The sequence below is a fragment of the Rhinopithecus roxellana genome, chromosome 3 (genome assembly GCF_007565055.1).
Source record: "Rhinopithecus roxellana isolate Shanxi Qingling chromosome 3, ASM756505v1, whole genome shotgun sequence".
NCBI classification, from domain to species: Eukaryota; Metazoa; Chordata; class Mammalia; order Primates; family Cercopithecidae; genus Rhinopithecus; species Rhinopithecus roxellana.
This window is the reverse complement of record NC_044551.1, coordinates 144,684,400-144,700,163: the sequence shown is the minus strand read 5'-3', so window position 1 is coordinate 144,700,163 and position 15,764 is coordinate 144,684,400. Positions and strand designations below refer to the sequence as shown.

The 15,764-nt window shown below is 35.6% G+C and overlaps 1 protein-coding gene across 6 annotated transcripts in view; it reads right to left on the bottom strand.

Annotated features, from left to right (window-relative positions):
• SSBP2 (single stranded DNA binding protein 2) overlaps window positions 1-15,764 on the bottom strand; it is a 334,593-nt gene that overhangs the window by 31,883 nt on the left and 286,946 nt on the right. For all 6 annotated transcript variants that reach the window (XM_030927331.1, XM_010386037.2, XM_010386032.2 and 3 more), the window contains 3 exons: window positions 14,828-14,876; window positions 2,735-2,770; window positions 818-872 (listed from right to left, as the gene is read on the bottom strand). In XM_030927331.1, coding sequence (XP_030783191.1) covers window positions 818-872; window positions 2,735-2,770; window positions 14,828-14,876 — 140 coding nt within the window. The remainder of the gene's footprint in view (window positions 1-817; window positions 873-2,734; window positions 2,771-14,827; window positions 14,877-15,764) is intronic.

Below are 15,764 nucleotides of genomic sequence, written 5' to 3'. Positions count from 1 at the left end.
TTAGGCATGAAGTTTGTGTCTACTGTTTTATTCTTGAGTATAACAAATAAACATTCTTCTACATAAATCTTGGGTTGTATCTCTGTCTAATTTCTAGTATTAGAATTATAGAGTCACATGGTATGAACCTTTTCATGGCTCTTGACACATTTTATCATAGCACTTTCTAAGAGAGGTGTGCCAATTTAGTCTACTGTTAACAACCTCAAAACACATTTAATAGTCTGTGTTAAAGTCTCAAAAATAAAGGATAAAATTATTTAATTATATAAAATGATTATGAAAACATTGATGTTTCAGTTTAGAAGATAAAAAACTTTTATTATTACACAGTGAATTTATTAGCTGACTAATAAATACTTATAGACATGTAGGGTAAATAATACTGTAAATACGTCTTCATCCTTCATTCATCTTAGTAAGATAATAGATCTCATGACTCTGATTTGGCATTTGAAACCTAACGAATCCATGTATTTAATGTTTTATTTATTCAGAAAATTTTCTGAATTCTAGAATATTTGGATAGTTTTCTCAGTCTCAATAAATCTTTAAGTTTGACACATTTTGGGCAATTCGTATAGATCAGCAGTTTTCATCCTGATTAAATCTGACACCCACACCATAGGAATTTTCTAAATGCTTAACTGGATAATAGTTATTTAAGAACACTATATTTCTTCCTACCCTGCTGCCTCTACTCCTTTAACCATCATGACAACATGACTACTACTACCTTTATTTCATGCACAATTTCTATAGTCTGTGATTTTATTCTAATAATCAAATACCCATGTGGCTAGTTTGATTACAATACCTGCTGGACTAGGCATGATGGGTGTTCCTGGTGGTCCTCCACCTCCTGGAGGACCCTAAATAATTACACAAAATTTCAGTAAAAATAAGGCATTGCATAAGAAAAAACAGAAGTTAGACTTATATCTATAACAATCCAATTTGAAAATAAGAACAGAAATACATTTTCTCTATACTTTATTTTCTTTGAATGCACAATCATTTAAATATTCTACAAAACATAATTTAGCTTAAATATGTTGAGATTGTTTTGACAAATTTCCAAAAACAATGAGCCTGTAACATTAATTCATTATTCATGACTTAATTATATCAGTTACAATGAAGTTAAGAAGAAACCATTCAACAGGGCCTTTAAAAATCCATACAACAGAAATAATTCATATGTATTTTTAGTTTTATAGAAAACTAAAATGATATTGACTCAGAAAATATCTTTAACAATGAAGATATCTGCTTATTGATTCATATTTTTTTAAAAATGCACAGATGTCATTTCTTTCTTCTGTCAGCATCAATTGCAATGTTTCTGGAGCACTGTACCTTCCACTATCACATCAATTAGAAATGAAAGGCAAAGTTGACTAATGCTGTGGGTTACTGAGGCTGTAGCTACACAATCAAACTGAAATGGAGATTAGGTAATTCTAAAGTTAATTCAATAATTTCACATAACCAAAATAGATAAGTCAGGCAATGGGTTTTAGGCTTTTTCAGATGCTCTATATACAGCAATCAAATTAACTTTTAAATGGCAAAATTTTAACTTAATTCTGAAGGAACAGATACAGCCTGCCAATTATTTCAGATGAGATTGGGCACATTCAGGGTGGTATGGCTATAGATCTGCCGATTATTTCAAATAATATCTGTATTTGCACAACTTAAAATTTATTTTAAATAAATGTCTATAATTTCATAAAATGATGTATCAGCCTTATTCATTAGTGACTTTAAGAAAAAATAGGTTTTATACAAATTTTCTTACTTTCATTTTTATTTCATAGAAAATGCAAAGAAAGACTTGCTTAATTTTATAGCTTACATGAACACCGAACACTAAGTTCACAGGTCCAAAGCAGTGTGTGCTTTTCACTATGTTAATAAAACACTATTTCCATGGAGAGTGACATGCTCACTGATTTTCTTCTTATGCATTCCTTTTTTCCCCTCCAGCTAGCCACCACTTCTGAACATTTCTGTAGGAAAGATTTCCCTTGTTATCATTTTATCCTTGTTTCCCTGTTAGGCGTTTCCCTCTAAATGGTGTAACATATTTTCCTCTATGTTGACCTTGAGATGTGGCTAGGATCATAATGTGATGATGATTAAAAGGTCACTTGTAAGCTCAGGAGGCCATATAAAACTTGTTAATTTGGCTTCACACTGATATGAATTTTTGGAAACTTTTAATGTGTACTAAATAGTAATAATGACAAAAATAAGTGTTCTCAATTTCAAAGAATGACCAAAAAATGAAATGATTCCTCTAAATTATTAGTCACTATTCTGCCATCTAATTCATTTGTGATTGGGGGAAAGTTTAATGTCTTAGACACTACGTGTGGTGCATAGGGTTGCATGGGGGTGTAGATTATTCTCCAGGAGAACTGCAATTTCAAGCATATTATTGTGTAACTAGGGATTACTCTCTTCATGATTGGACAGAGTGTATTGTACTGGTTTTCAGAAACATATGCTGAAGTAAAACACAGTACTCAGGGCAATTCTGGCCAGATTGATAACTGTTTCACTAATGAACATCAACATATGTACTGAGGTTGGCAGATGAAACAACTCAAGATGTTCACTTCTTGGCCAATACACAGGGGTCTTCTTAACATCTGGACAACTATTTCATTGCCCAAATAAAATGTAACATCAATTCTTATGAGCAAACAAACCCAAATGTACTTACTACGTAATTCCCAGGAGATGCTGAGGAGTATGGTATCTGGAACACGAATAGGACAAAAACATTTTTGATTCATGTAGCAATATGGACACTGACCTAAAATGAATTTATTTCATGATTTTTTTTGTCAAGTTTTAAAATGTATCACAAAGCATAGTAAAGGATAAAAAAATTTATATCTGTTTAAGTACTGGAAAACTGAATAATAATAACTTGGATTTACACAAAAGAAGATAGATTTTAGTCAAGAGGATTTTAGACAGAATAACTGCTTTAAGTTACATTGGTTTCAGGTAAGTTGTACACATTGCATGATACTAATTACTTATTCTGTAAGTAGAAATATATATATATATATATTTGTGTACATAAAAAATGGGAAACCAGAATTTTTCAAATCAGTAGTCTTTACACACACAATTTCTAAGCTATGTACTTTTTTTTTTTTTAAGACAAGTTCAGGCTACTACATTCATGCAGTATGGGTCAATACTTGATAAACAGCCCTTACCACTTCTCCATCCTTTTCTAATTAGATACTAGAAAACAATATAATAAATGCAAAAAAAGTTTGTTAATACGAGTCTCCAAAGACTATTAATTTGTGGGGATCAGATGTGGGTAACGAACTCCCTCTTTCTCTTCAAATCAAGCTTTTCACCAAGCTCTTTTCTAGAGATGATAAGGTATTAGTACCACATTGCTGTGATAATTTAAGAAATGAAACACCAGAAAACCTATGTTTAAAAGTAAGCCCTTGAGTGTGTATGTTAATAGTGAAAGTTAAATCCAACTATTTTCTTTTTTCACACAAGCTCACTAACTCACTTGCATGAAGATGCTGTATATCTATAACAGATATTTTTGTCTTATTCTGAAGAACACCAATAGATTACTCTCTACTTGAAGTCAGACAGCCAGGGCCAGAACAGGACCCTTAGAGTAGTGAAAAGATTAGTGCTTGTACTATTTTAAACCCTCTATCCCAATACCTGCCATATAATTAAACATAAAAATAATATGAAACCATAAAGTAATTATAAGGAAGTACAACCAAGTTGTGATTTCCTCTTGATAAATAATTACTTGATTTTTTGGAAATATTTAATATTAAGTTATTTGAAAAGCTTTTCTCCTCCGTATTTGGTGTTCCTGCTTTGCCTTAAGCACAGAACACATATCCCCGAGGCCCTGCTTGGTCTGCCTATGAGTAATTCAGCACTGCAGATGGCCACTGATAGAATGCCCAGCATTACTAGGGATGAGAATTAATTCTGCTGAGTACCGAGATTTTTTTAAGGCAGTAAACGTTTACTTCATTTAGTGAATGAATACAACTTTGCTCTCTTGGGTCCCCTTCAGTTCATTATCTACCTACCATTCATCCTCTGCTTCTTATTTTTTTGGAGGGGACAAGGTCTTTTTTGTCACCCAGGCTGGAGTGCAATGGGACAAACACGGCTCAATGCAGTCTCGACTTCCTGAGCTCAAGAAATCCTCCTACTTTGGCCCCACAAGTAGTTGGGACTAAGGCGTGCTCCACCGCACCTGGCTAATTTTTAATTTTTTGTAGAGATGCAGTTTTTCTATGTTGCCCACGCTGGTCTCAAACTCCTGAGCCAAACGATCCACCTGCCTTGACCTCCCAAAGTGTCAGGATTATAGGTGTGAGCCGCTGTGCCGGGCCTACTTCTCCTTATTTAAATTTGAGTCTGCCTTTTCCAAATCACCAATTTATCTATTGGCTCCTGGGACCAATTTCATCTCTCTCTGTTTTTAGCACTTGGCTCATGTTCTTCTGTCACTCTATATTGCCTATCATCGTTCTTAAGCAACTTTAAGATACAATCTAATTAGCCTTTAGATCTTTGGAATTTACAGTTCACTACCTTCCTTAACTTTACAGTATACTCCCCTCTCCTCCATTTATGAGTATGGTCATATCCTAGGACTCTTTACTGAACATCTAACTCCCTTGCCTGACATCTTTCTTATTCCTCATGACACTTACAAAAATTACTCTATATTCCAACCAGGGTTTTCTAGGATCACAATTCCACCATGTTTACTTAGTACATTATTTCTCTATTAGTTTATGACTAAATTGCCTCTGCCCCTGCTTTGTGGCACTGTCAACATTTTATTTCTCACTCCAATGTCTTAAATTTATATCATAAAGCCTACTTTGTTAATTTCCATTTCTTTGATCACCCTCTAGCCAGCCAATCTTTCTGTTTTAAAGCACAGATTTCCTGGAGAGAAACACAGAACAAGGTTGACAAGATCCAAAATGTAATCGTGCTCTCCAACTTCCACCTCATCTTAACTAATATCTGGAAGCATTTTTGGCTCAGCCTTTATGAAAGCCTTGAAGCTTACTGGTAATGTGTCAGTAAACCCAGTAAACTTCATGGGGGACAAAAAGCCCTGATTTATAGTATTTGCCAGTTACTGTGGTATAAATATTTCCACATGGCAGATTTTAAGCTAACAGTGGTTTAACAAACAGCTCATGAAATTCCTGAATATTTAACAATGGACTCTTGTGAGCTGGCACTCATGGTGATGACACCATCCTGAGTAAATATTCTGTCTTCCTGTCATACACTGAAGCTATTGCGCTCTTGCTTTACTTTCATTTTCAGCTCAACATTCCATTATTTATAGATTTAAATTTTCAAGTATTCATCCCAGATAGGAAAAAGCAAACTTTCTATTTATTTCCAAAGGTAGCTTTTTCCCAAGTATTTCCTTCTTAAGTCCTTGCTCCTTTTATATTATTTATTTTATTCTTTTCATTTATTTTTTGAGATGGAATTTCGCTCTTGTTGCCCAGGCTGGAGTGAAGTGGCGCGATCTTGGCTCACTGTAACCTCTGCCTCCTGGGTTCAAGCAATTGTCCAGGCTCAGCCTCCCAAGTAGTTGGGATTACAGGTGTCTGCTATCATGCCCGGCTAATTTTTGTATTTTTAGTAGAGATGGGGTTTCACCATGTTGGCCAGGTTGGTCTTGAACTCCTGACCTCAGGTGATCCACCCGCCTTGGCCTCCCGAAGTGTTGGGATATACAGGCATGAGCCACTGCACCTGGCCTCCTTTTATATTTTTAATTTCTCCTTCTTCATGATTCCTTCAAACAGTTAAATATAATAAACATTTTAAAATACTTTTTAAAATGTTATCTCAACTAGTTGTTCAATTTCTTTCAATTTTTTGCCCTGTCAAGCTCTTTAATTTTGGCATATGCTGTTTCTATTTCATAGTCTTTGATGTCTTTATTAAAAATCAGCATTTGGGCTCCTAGCCCTAGGACTAGTAGTGTAAAGGACGTAAAATATAACAATATAGGTAGAAGTACCATGTGGGTACAGAAGACATATTTGAGCTGGACAGCTGGGACTTACAGAGAGTAGATGCCCATCAGAAAGACAAAGAGAAGAACTGCTATAAAAAAACAAAGAAAGAAAGAAAAGAAATCATGGTTTATTCGGAAAATGCTATGCTATGGTATATAGCTGCTATAGTGTGGGGCTTATAGGGGGTTGTGGTAAAGGGTGAGGCTGCACAGTCAGACTATGAATGAATTTATGCTGTAGGAAGTAAGGAGTCATGGGTTTTATAGAGACACGTTCAAATGTATGTTTTTAACATCTTTTTTTTATTTTTAAATGTTTTGTACAGACAGAGCCTCATTTTGTTGTCCAAGCTGGACTCAAACTCTTGGCCTCAAGATATCCTCCTGACTCAGCTTCCTGAAGTGCTGGGATTATAGGCATGACCCACCACACCTGGCCCTAAATTTATGTTTTGGAGAAATAAATCTAGAGGCATCATGGAATATGAATACAAGTTAGAAGACCATTGGAAAAAATCCAGGCAAGAGATGATAAAGAGTGATAGGCAGTGCTGATGAAGATAAGCAGGAGTAGGAGAATCTGAGGGTCATTTCACAAAGTACTTGGCAGAGCTTGGTGATAGACTGGGTATGGCAGACAAAGAAAGGAAGAAGTTAAGATAATTCCTAGGTTTTCAACTTGGTGACTGGGTAGATGATGGTGCTACTCATTTATACATAGGGAATTCAGGAAGTGGGGCAGGTTTGGGGAAATGTCTGATTATTGGATTTGAAGGCACCAGTAGACACTGAGGTAGATATGATAAACAAACTTTTAGAAACACAGGTCTAGAACATACCAGAGACCAGGGCTAAGGATACAGCTTCAACTGAATAAATTTCTACTTTGTGCTGGACAAGATACTTGATCTAGGATTCAACTAGATTTTTGGTAGTTGAAACAACATGGTAACATTAAAAAAAAAAAAAAAAAAAAAAGCAGCCAAGAAATATAATTAGAAAACATTGCCAATTAAGAATGGGTGGAGACCAGGCATGGCAGTTCACACATGTCATCCCAGTATTTTGGGAGCTGAGGCGGGAGGATTACCTGAGCCCAGGAGTTTGAGACCAGCCTGGGCAATATGGCAAAACCTTGTCTCTGCAAAAAAACAAAACAAAACAAAAATTAGCCAACCATGGTGGCATGTGCCTCTAGTCCCAGCTACTCAGGAGGCTGAGGTGGGAGGATTGCTTAAGCCCAGGAGGTGGAGGTTGCAGTAAGCTGAGACTGCAACCACTTGCACCACTGCACTCCAGCCTGGGCAACAGAGTGAGACGCTGTCCTGACCCACTCCCTCAAAAAAAAAAAAAAAAAAAAAAAGAGAGAGAGAGAGAAAATGGTGGATATGTGATTGCATGAAAATCAGGAGAAATATAAAAAGTCAAGCAAGCTAGATTTTTTAAGAAGGAGGTGGATGCAGTGATTAGGAAATATCTAAACTGGGTTTATTCTTGAACGCTAACAGGCTTTTAAGCTTTTTACGTTTCTGTGATACACCTAAAAGTAAATAATAAAAAAGTAATAAATATATGGAAAACTAAAGAAACATTATTAAACTGAAAAAAGAAAAGATATTAAGACAAAACCAAGGAGTCAAATATCTCAAAAGTTCGGTACGATGAGGACAGAAAGTAAGTCACTGTGTTTGGTTGGGAAGTAGAAAGTCACTAATAACCTTCAGAATAGGACTTTCATGGGAATTGAAATGGGTTGAGAAGTAAATTCAATAAACTTCCATTCATTACCTGTTATGTTTCAGGCACTTCATTGCCACATGGTGATGAAAAAGATAGAAAGGCCAAGAAATTAATTATCTAGGAGAAGGTGGTGAGGGAGTGGAAGTGTGGGAGACATGGGATGGTGGCTGGAGACTGAGGAAGGGTTGAGAGAAGTTTTGTAGTGGTAACCCCTCCCAACTCTAGAGGAGTGGAGAACTAGGGCTTTCAGGTTGTCTTGGGATTTTGTTCACGGCACGGCACTAGAGGAAAGTTCCAGTCAATGGAAAGGAATATAGACTAAAGACTCATCTGAAAGAGTGAATGAGTAGGATATGCAAAGAAGTAACAAGAAATAGAATAAAGAGAATAGATAGGGACAGGCGTAGTGGCTCACATCTGTAATCCCAGCACTTCGGGAGGCCGAGGTGGGTGGATCACCTGAGGTCAGGAGTTTGAGACCAGCCTGGCCAACATGGTGAAACCTTGTCTCTACTAAGAATACAAAACTTAACTGGGCATGGAGGTTGGTGCCTATAATCCTAGCTACTCGGGAGGCTGAGGCAAGAGAATCGTTTGAACCTGGGAGGTGGAGGTTGCAGTGAGCCGAGATTGTGCCACTGCACTTCAGTCTGGGTGACATGAGCAAAATTACATCTAAAAATAAATAAATAAATGACAGAGAGAGAACAGATAGAAGGGTCAGAATTGAAAAGAAAAAAATATATATATTTCTATTTCGGAGGTAAGAGGGAAGAAGGGTGACTAAAGGTCTGATAACATTGGAAGTAAGGGGCAGAATCTGAAGAAATTTGGATCTAATGGTCTCTTCTCCTCTGTAAAATATGACACAATTTTAGCCTATAGAGAAGGGGCCAAACATAATGTAGGTGCAGAATGAGAATAAAGAATTGCAATAGTATTCACTGAGGAGGACAAGAAAAGTAGCTAGGGAAGAGTGAAAAAAACAAACTGCTGGTAAAGCATCAGGGAGGACCTGGCTGAGGTTGAACATCACAGATCCTAATTATAACGTGTCAAGCATAAGGAAAGAAATACGCATTAGACATTGTGGAAGAAGCAAAGGTGTCCTACAAATACTTCAAATTTAACGTTCAAAAAAACAAAAACCAAAGCCCCCAAACCTCATTGCCTACCTCTACACCTGCTGCTTTTCCTATGATCCTAGCTCAGTTGTGTTATTCCCATTCTCCCAGCTACCTGGATTCAAAGAGTTGAAATCACCTTCAACTCTTTCCTTCTCTTTATCCTAAATCCTCCTTCTAACCCTACCCTATACTTTATATCAAATACCCATTAAGATGAAGTGAAAGGTAAAAATGAAGATGTAGAAGATAAGCAAATTTAGAGGACTAGAAAGTCAGAAACACAGAATTTGAAGAACTTATTATTTGACAGAGAATAAAATTAAGGGCCACACATACTGTCTGGCTAATCTAGACAGATCACTCAAAAGCTGTGATGAGAATCCAAATATTCTGAAATGTTCTGAGTCCCAATACCCATAATTGTGGTGCTCTGGTAGAGGGCAGAGGGCTTTCATTTTGTTAAATGATCTGTAACATTTTAGATAAGTGCCTTTCTTCAACTGTGAAGTTTAAAGCTATCTCACAAGCACTGGTGTAATTACTAGAAATAAGGGAAGATAATATCAAGATATTATCTGTGCCACATGAAATTAAAAAATTCTACTACATTTTAGTGCTTTTTTAAAAAAATGAGCACGTATTTGTATAGAGCAGAGCCTACTTGGAGTAATGTGTTCATATTTCCTTTAGGCTTAATCACTATTAATAGATTCTTATATTTTCCTTAAAGGAATTTCTCTTTTTCCTCTGACAAGTAAGCGAATTAATGAATACAATGCTACACTGAACATTCGTTGTTTCTGCCTATCCCCTCTTTTACTATCCATTCCTTTAATTTTCTTTGGTGAACTATTTCTGCCTTATTTTTTCTCCATGTGGCTTGGGTGGGACTCAGGATGACATTATTTAAACTTCTGGAACCAAATGTGCTCAAAACCAAAAATATACCTGGACTTTTCAGAGATATGATCCAGTAATACTCTTTTTCAGTACAAGTCTAGTTTGGTTGGTTTTCCGGACCTTGTAATCAAAAGTGTCTATTTTCAATAAAATGCTTGATAATGATCAGAACCTGCTGCTTAGCCAAACCAAAGATCACAATCCTTTGTAATAAAGATAAAAAATGAAAAGTTATAATTAGGGAGTTTGTAAATAAACCTCTAAGTAAGAATCTGAGACCAATACTGGCTATAATGCTCAGAGGTAAGAAAATTAAAAATAAAAATCATAACTTTTATTCGGAATTAAAAATATGAGTTTGCCCTTAAAAATGTTTTTCCTGCTGTCATATAAAAGAGTGCCAAAAATATTTTTGACCAAAACACTTTTATATGACAAAATTGTGGACAAAGATTAGGCAATAAACACATATATTATGGATAATGACAAACAGGTTTCATACTTTCAGAGAAGTGACTTATAAACATGGAAAGTAGAAAGGCTAGACCGAACCCTGTAGGGATGGACTGAAATGGAAGCATCAGTGTGCACTCATGCACATTAGGTAAAGGTATAGATATGTGTGGCTATGTGTATACACATAGATATATTTCCTAGTTCTGTTAGTTGAGAGGGTCTAAAAGTTGTATTACTCTAGTGGGTTCTAAATACCAATATCCACTGAAAGAACCCCAAGCTCCTTAAAGAAGTGGCTGTTTCCAGGGCTAAAACTGGGAAAATATAAGAAGAGCTTCAAAGTGCTCAGAAAATAATAGGGACATGTTAAAAGGTTAAGTGATCCAGCTTAAAAGGGAAAACTTGGAACAATTTTAGCATCCTAAACACAGAGAATAAAATAATTCATGAATATATCTTATATACATAAATGAATATGAATGGAAAAGAAAAAACAACTGTTATAGTTAGCTAACTAATAAATGGAGAAGAAAAGACAGAATTCAAAATATCCATTTGACAACCAATGAAGTAAAAAAGTGATTCAGGTAAGAATCATCAATAGATGTCCAAAACAGCAGATGAAAGTATAAGGAGGAAGAGGAGACTTACTATACATTCAAAGTGTGTCTCTAAGTTAATAAGTATAAGAGGAAAAATAAAATAGTGATTTTATAGTGGAGAAGCCTGACAAGCACCGCCTTAACTAAATGATCAAAATTAAGATTAACAATAATGGGACAAATCATCATGTGTCTCCTGAAATGATGAGAAAAACACATTTTTTTTCTTTTTTTGTTGTTGGAGACGGAATTTCACTCTTGTTGCCCAGGCTGGAATGCAATGGCAAAATCTCGGCTCACTGTAACCTCTGCCTCCTGGGTTCAAGTGATTCTCCTGCCTCAGTCTCCAGAGTAGCTGGAATTACAGGCGCCTGCTACCACACCCGGTGTATTTTTAGTAGAGATGGGGTTTCACCATGTTGGCCAGGCTGGTCTCGAACTTCTGACGTCAGGTGATCCACCTGCCTCTGCCTCCCAAAGTGCTGGGATTACAGGTGTGAGCCACCGCGCCTGGCCAAAAACTACAAAATTACTTCTGTAGTATCCCTGACAAATATGTATAAACTAAATCTAATCAGGAGGAAATAGATAAAACCAAATTATAGACATTCTAAATAATCTTGCTTGGAGTTTTTTAACTCTAAGGTTAAGAAAGACCAAAACAAACAAACCTCCCGCCCTAAACAAAAACAAGCTGAGAAACTGCTCCAAGTTAAAGGAGACAAAGAGACATGAAGGATGAATGTAACAAGTAAATTTAGATTTTCTTTTGTTAGAAAAGATTATTGGGCCAATTAGTGAAATCTGAATAAGATCTATAGATTAGAAAATAGCATTACATCAAAGTTGATTTCCTGGCCGGGCGCGGTGGCTCACGCCTGTAATCCCAGCACTTTGGGAGGCCGAGGCGGGCGGATCACGAGGTCAGGAGATGGAGACCCTCCTGGCTAACACGGTGAAACTCCGTCTCTACTAAAAATGCAAAAAATTAGCCGGGCGTGGCGGTCCGCGCCTGGCTGGGAGGCTGAGGCAGGAGAATGGCGTGAACGCGGGAGGCGAAGCTTGCAGTGAGCCGAGATCTCGCCACTGCACTCCAGCCTGGGCGACAAAGCGAGACTCCGCCTCAAAAAAAAAAAAAGTTGATTTCCTTATTTTGATCATTTTACTGGGGTTATAAAAATTATGTGTTAGTTTTTTAGGAAATATACATGCAAGCATTTAGGGATAACGTTTCAGGAAATTTAAACAGTTTAAAAATATGTTTATGTAAAGAGAGAAAATCATAAAGCAAATGTGGTAAGACATTAACAATTGGGAATCTGGGTGAAGGGCATATGGAAATTCTTTGTAGTACTCTTGCAATGTTTAAATCTGAAGTTATTTCAAAATAAACATTTAAAAGAGAAAATAGTAAACAAAACATTTGAAAACAGCAAAAACAAAACAACTACTTTAATATGCTGCCTTGAGGAGTCAGAGACTAACTGTAGTGATAGAAACTGAAAAGTGTCTTAATATTAAATATGGGCAGGAAGTCTAAGAAACTTGGAATTCAACATAATTTGGATAAGTTGTCACCACAAAATGATCAATGGTTTTGGGGGAAAAATACCTCCTTAATACTTTTTGCTTCTGTTTCATAGAAGCCCTATGTCTTTGCTAGAAAGTCATCCGTTATCTATGATTTTTTTTTCCTTGTTCTTATAATGGTCATTTTCAGAGGCATACTTTTCCTTTGCATGCTCAGAATGATGACTACTTTCTCTTTGTAAAAGAAAACGATAGGCCTCCCTCACTTCTTTTCCCTATTCACATACTTTGAGTAAGGGTAGATGTTTGCACAGTTGATATATATTCATGGAGGAGACTGCTTTCAGCTCCATTACTTGCCTACACGTGTGCTGATCAAATGCCCATTTCAGACTGGTGGACAGCAGGTGGATGTGTACAGCTTTTACCCTAATTGCTAATGTTTCTCAGGGTCTAAAATAATGCAGAACTGCTAATGTGTTACAGCGCATTCTCCTACTTACAGTGCCCAGCGCTATGAAATCCTAAAGAGATGGAGTACCTAAAAAACTAAAAGTCATCAGAATACAGAGCTCTCTTCTCATTTATACTGTTTACTTGGATAATATACCCCATTGGTACGATGCAACATCCTTGTCAATATCAACTGCTCAAACCCTGTCTACCTTCCTAGGTGCCTTGTGGGAGATATAATCTTTGGATGAGTATGTAAAAGAAAGTACTTATAGAGGTGGGTAGTGGTGGGTGTGATTTGTACTCTGGTTGCCTGCAATGGGCAGTAAAGCGATGACTGGCTGATCTGACAATGAGGAATATGAGAAGGGTTTTTGTGCTTCTAGGTGGGAAGATTTACACAGTTAAGGTGAGCCACTGGTTGTGCTTTTCCATCTAGCTTCATAAGACATGCAGATAATGGATATTCTTTCCAGATTCTGGCACTGGGAAGACTGTTGGAGCTTTCTGTGTTACAAAAAATATTTTCTCGAATTCTTATTATGGGTATTTAAATACGAAGTTAAAATAAATTATCTTGACCTGCTAGACACTTTTCATTTTAAAGTGAAATCTTGAATGAATTCGTTAAGTCAAATAGTAAGAAGCTAACAGATAGTAAGAAGCAAACTCTTCTAAAGCATATAAGCAAACTAAAAGAATTTTGAAGGTGTAAAGGTATTCTATTCCAACACAATCTGGCAAGACACTATTTTAGAAGAAAGGTTTGTTGAAATTAAATAGTACACTGAAGACTCAAATGGAAGCAACATCATTCTTTTCACTTCAAATAATTTCAGTTACTTAGCAAACATCACAGCTATTAAAATTAAGAGAAAAGCAGAGAACATAAATTAACATTTTAAAAAATATATGACAGTTATTTATTTGAGCTGAAAGTGATTCCCGCTTTAAAATAGTAATGGATTTAGGATGATTCTTCCTATACCCTAACCTTAAACATTGGATCAGTTTGATATTCATTTAACATGAAGGCCACTGCTAGCCAATGAAGATACCTTTGTACATATTAGCAAAAGGCATCCTCTTTGGGTAGATGACCACTGACTTCACAAGGGGATCACAGGTTGTATTTCATTCTCCTACTGACTCCCTTGACCCAGGAACCTTTGTGCAGTGCACATACTACACAGATGTACACGGCAGGCTTCTCTCACATATCGAAGAACTCAAGGTTTAAAGACAAGAAGGAAAAACATCTCCAGGATCACAACATTAAAATCGTATTAATTTTAAGACCGATAGCTTAATTTTCAACCTGTGCATATATTTCTGTGACATTATTAAGATAGATAAATATTTGTGCCATCAAACCACTGCAACAAATATATAAAGAAAATTCCCAAGATATCAGGTATACATAGAGATGTACAAGGATGGCAATTTAGCTAACAGGTACAAGGTAAATGTGCGAATGCTTTCTGGGGCAACAAGAAAGTAAACCTAGATGTAACTGATATAGCAAATGAATTCATAATAATTTGACTTCTTGTAACAGAAGTTGATAGTATTTGGCAACTTAGTGATTATTAATAGTTATTTTAGGAGATGAAACCATTTTGTGACACAGATCGCTATTTATAGGCTATTGTGGTATATACTTAAGTCACACTATTTCAATTTTTATTTTTGAAAGGCTTGTTGACAATAGAATGCATGTTTATATTAGACCTTGAAGTGAAAGAAAATTATGTAATTTCAAAAAATTATGCATCTTTTTCTAAAATATATATTAAACTTCTTTTTGAATGATTACTTAAAAAAAGGTTACTACAACCACCTGCAAGGTTTTCAAAAAGCAAAATGTTTTTGTGATTTTTGTTAAATGTTACAAAATGCAAAATACTTTAAAAAATATATATATATATACTCACTGAATTGGCATTTGTTGGGTTTGGCCAAGGTCTACCACCACCTGGACCCCTACAAAACAATTTGATAAATGAAATTTTAACCTATGCTTTGAATGTTTCACAATAATCAATGACAAATCATAAAATATTAACATTTACAATTCGGTTACCATACAGTTCTAGTTTGGCACTGAAATTACTCTCTTTATATTTATTTTAATAGCTTTTTATATTAATTAAGTCCCCCAATTTTATCCTCCCATGGAAAAAGTTTTCTTCCCAAATTGAACTGCTTTTAGAAAGCCCAGTCTTATTTTAATATTAAATGGTTATTGTTATAAAGATGGTAATCACTCATAGGAGTAAATACATACATATATTGAAATTATAAAACACACTTCTGTAGTGAAAAGTGTTATGAACTAAATATAAACTATAATCTTGTGATATCAATATAAGAGCTTCCTGTATCTCATTCAAAATAAAATTTGTAAAACATCAATATATGTGAAATGATTGCTCTTATTAAGCGATAAGCAAATAAAAATACATAAAAGGTATCTAAAGTTGACACCTTTTAAAAAAACCAGAGTATCACAGATTACTTTATATATTTATTAATCTATCTTTCAATGCTACTGATGATTTAGTTACTATTAAATGGGAAATCTCATTTCTTGTTCTCATAATTTCAGTCCAGATAGTGGCCAGAGTAAATCCTAGAAAAAATGGGAGATAATCTACGCCAATATATTACTTCATTTTAGAGTAAAGGAGAATGTTCTGTATTCCACAGCTTATAAGGACACAGAGCTTTTGAAGCAAAATTAATGCCCAATTAGTTAAATCAAAAAGGTCTCTTGTCCTCATGCTTTAGTACTAAGTTGTGTACCTGAATAAATACTGTTTTATGAAAAGCAGACTACTGTCAGTCTCCTCTAATTAGGGTCATTTAAAA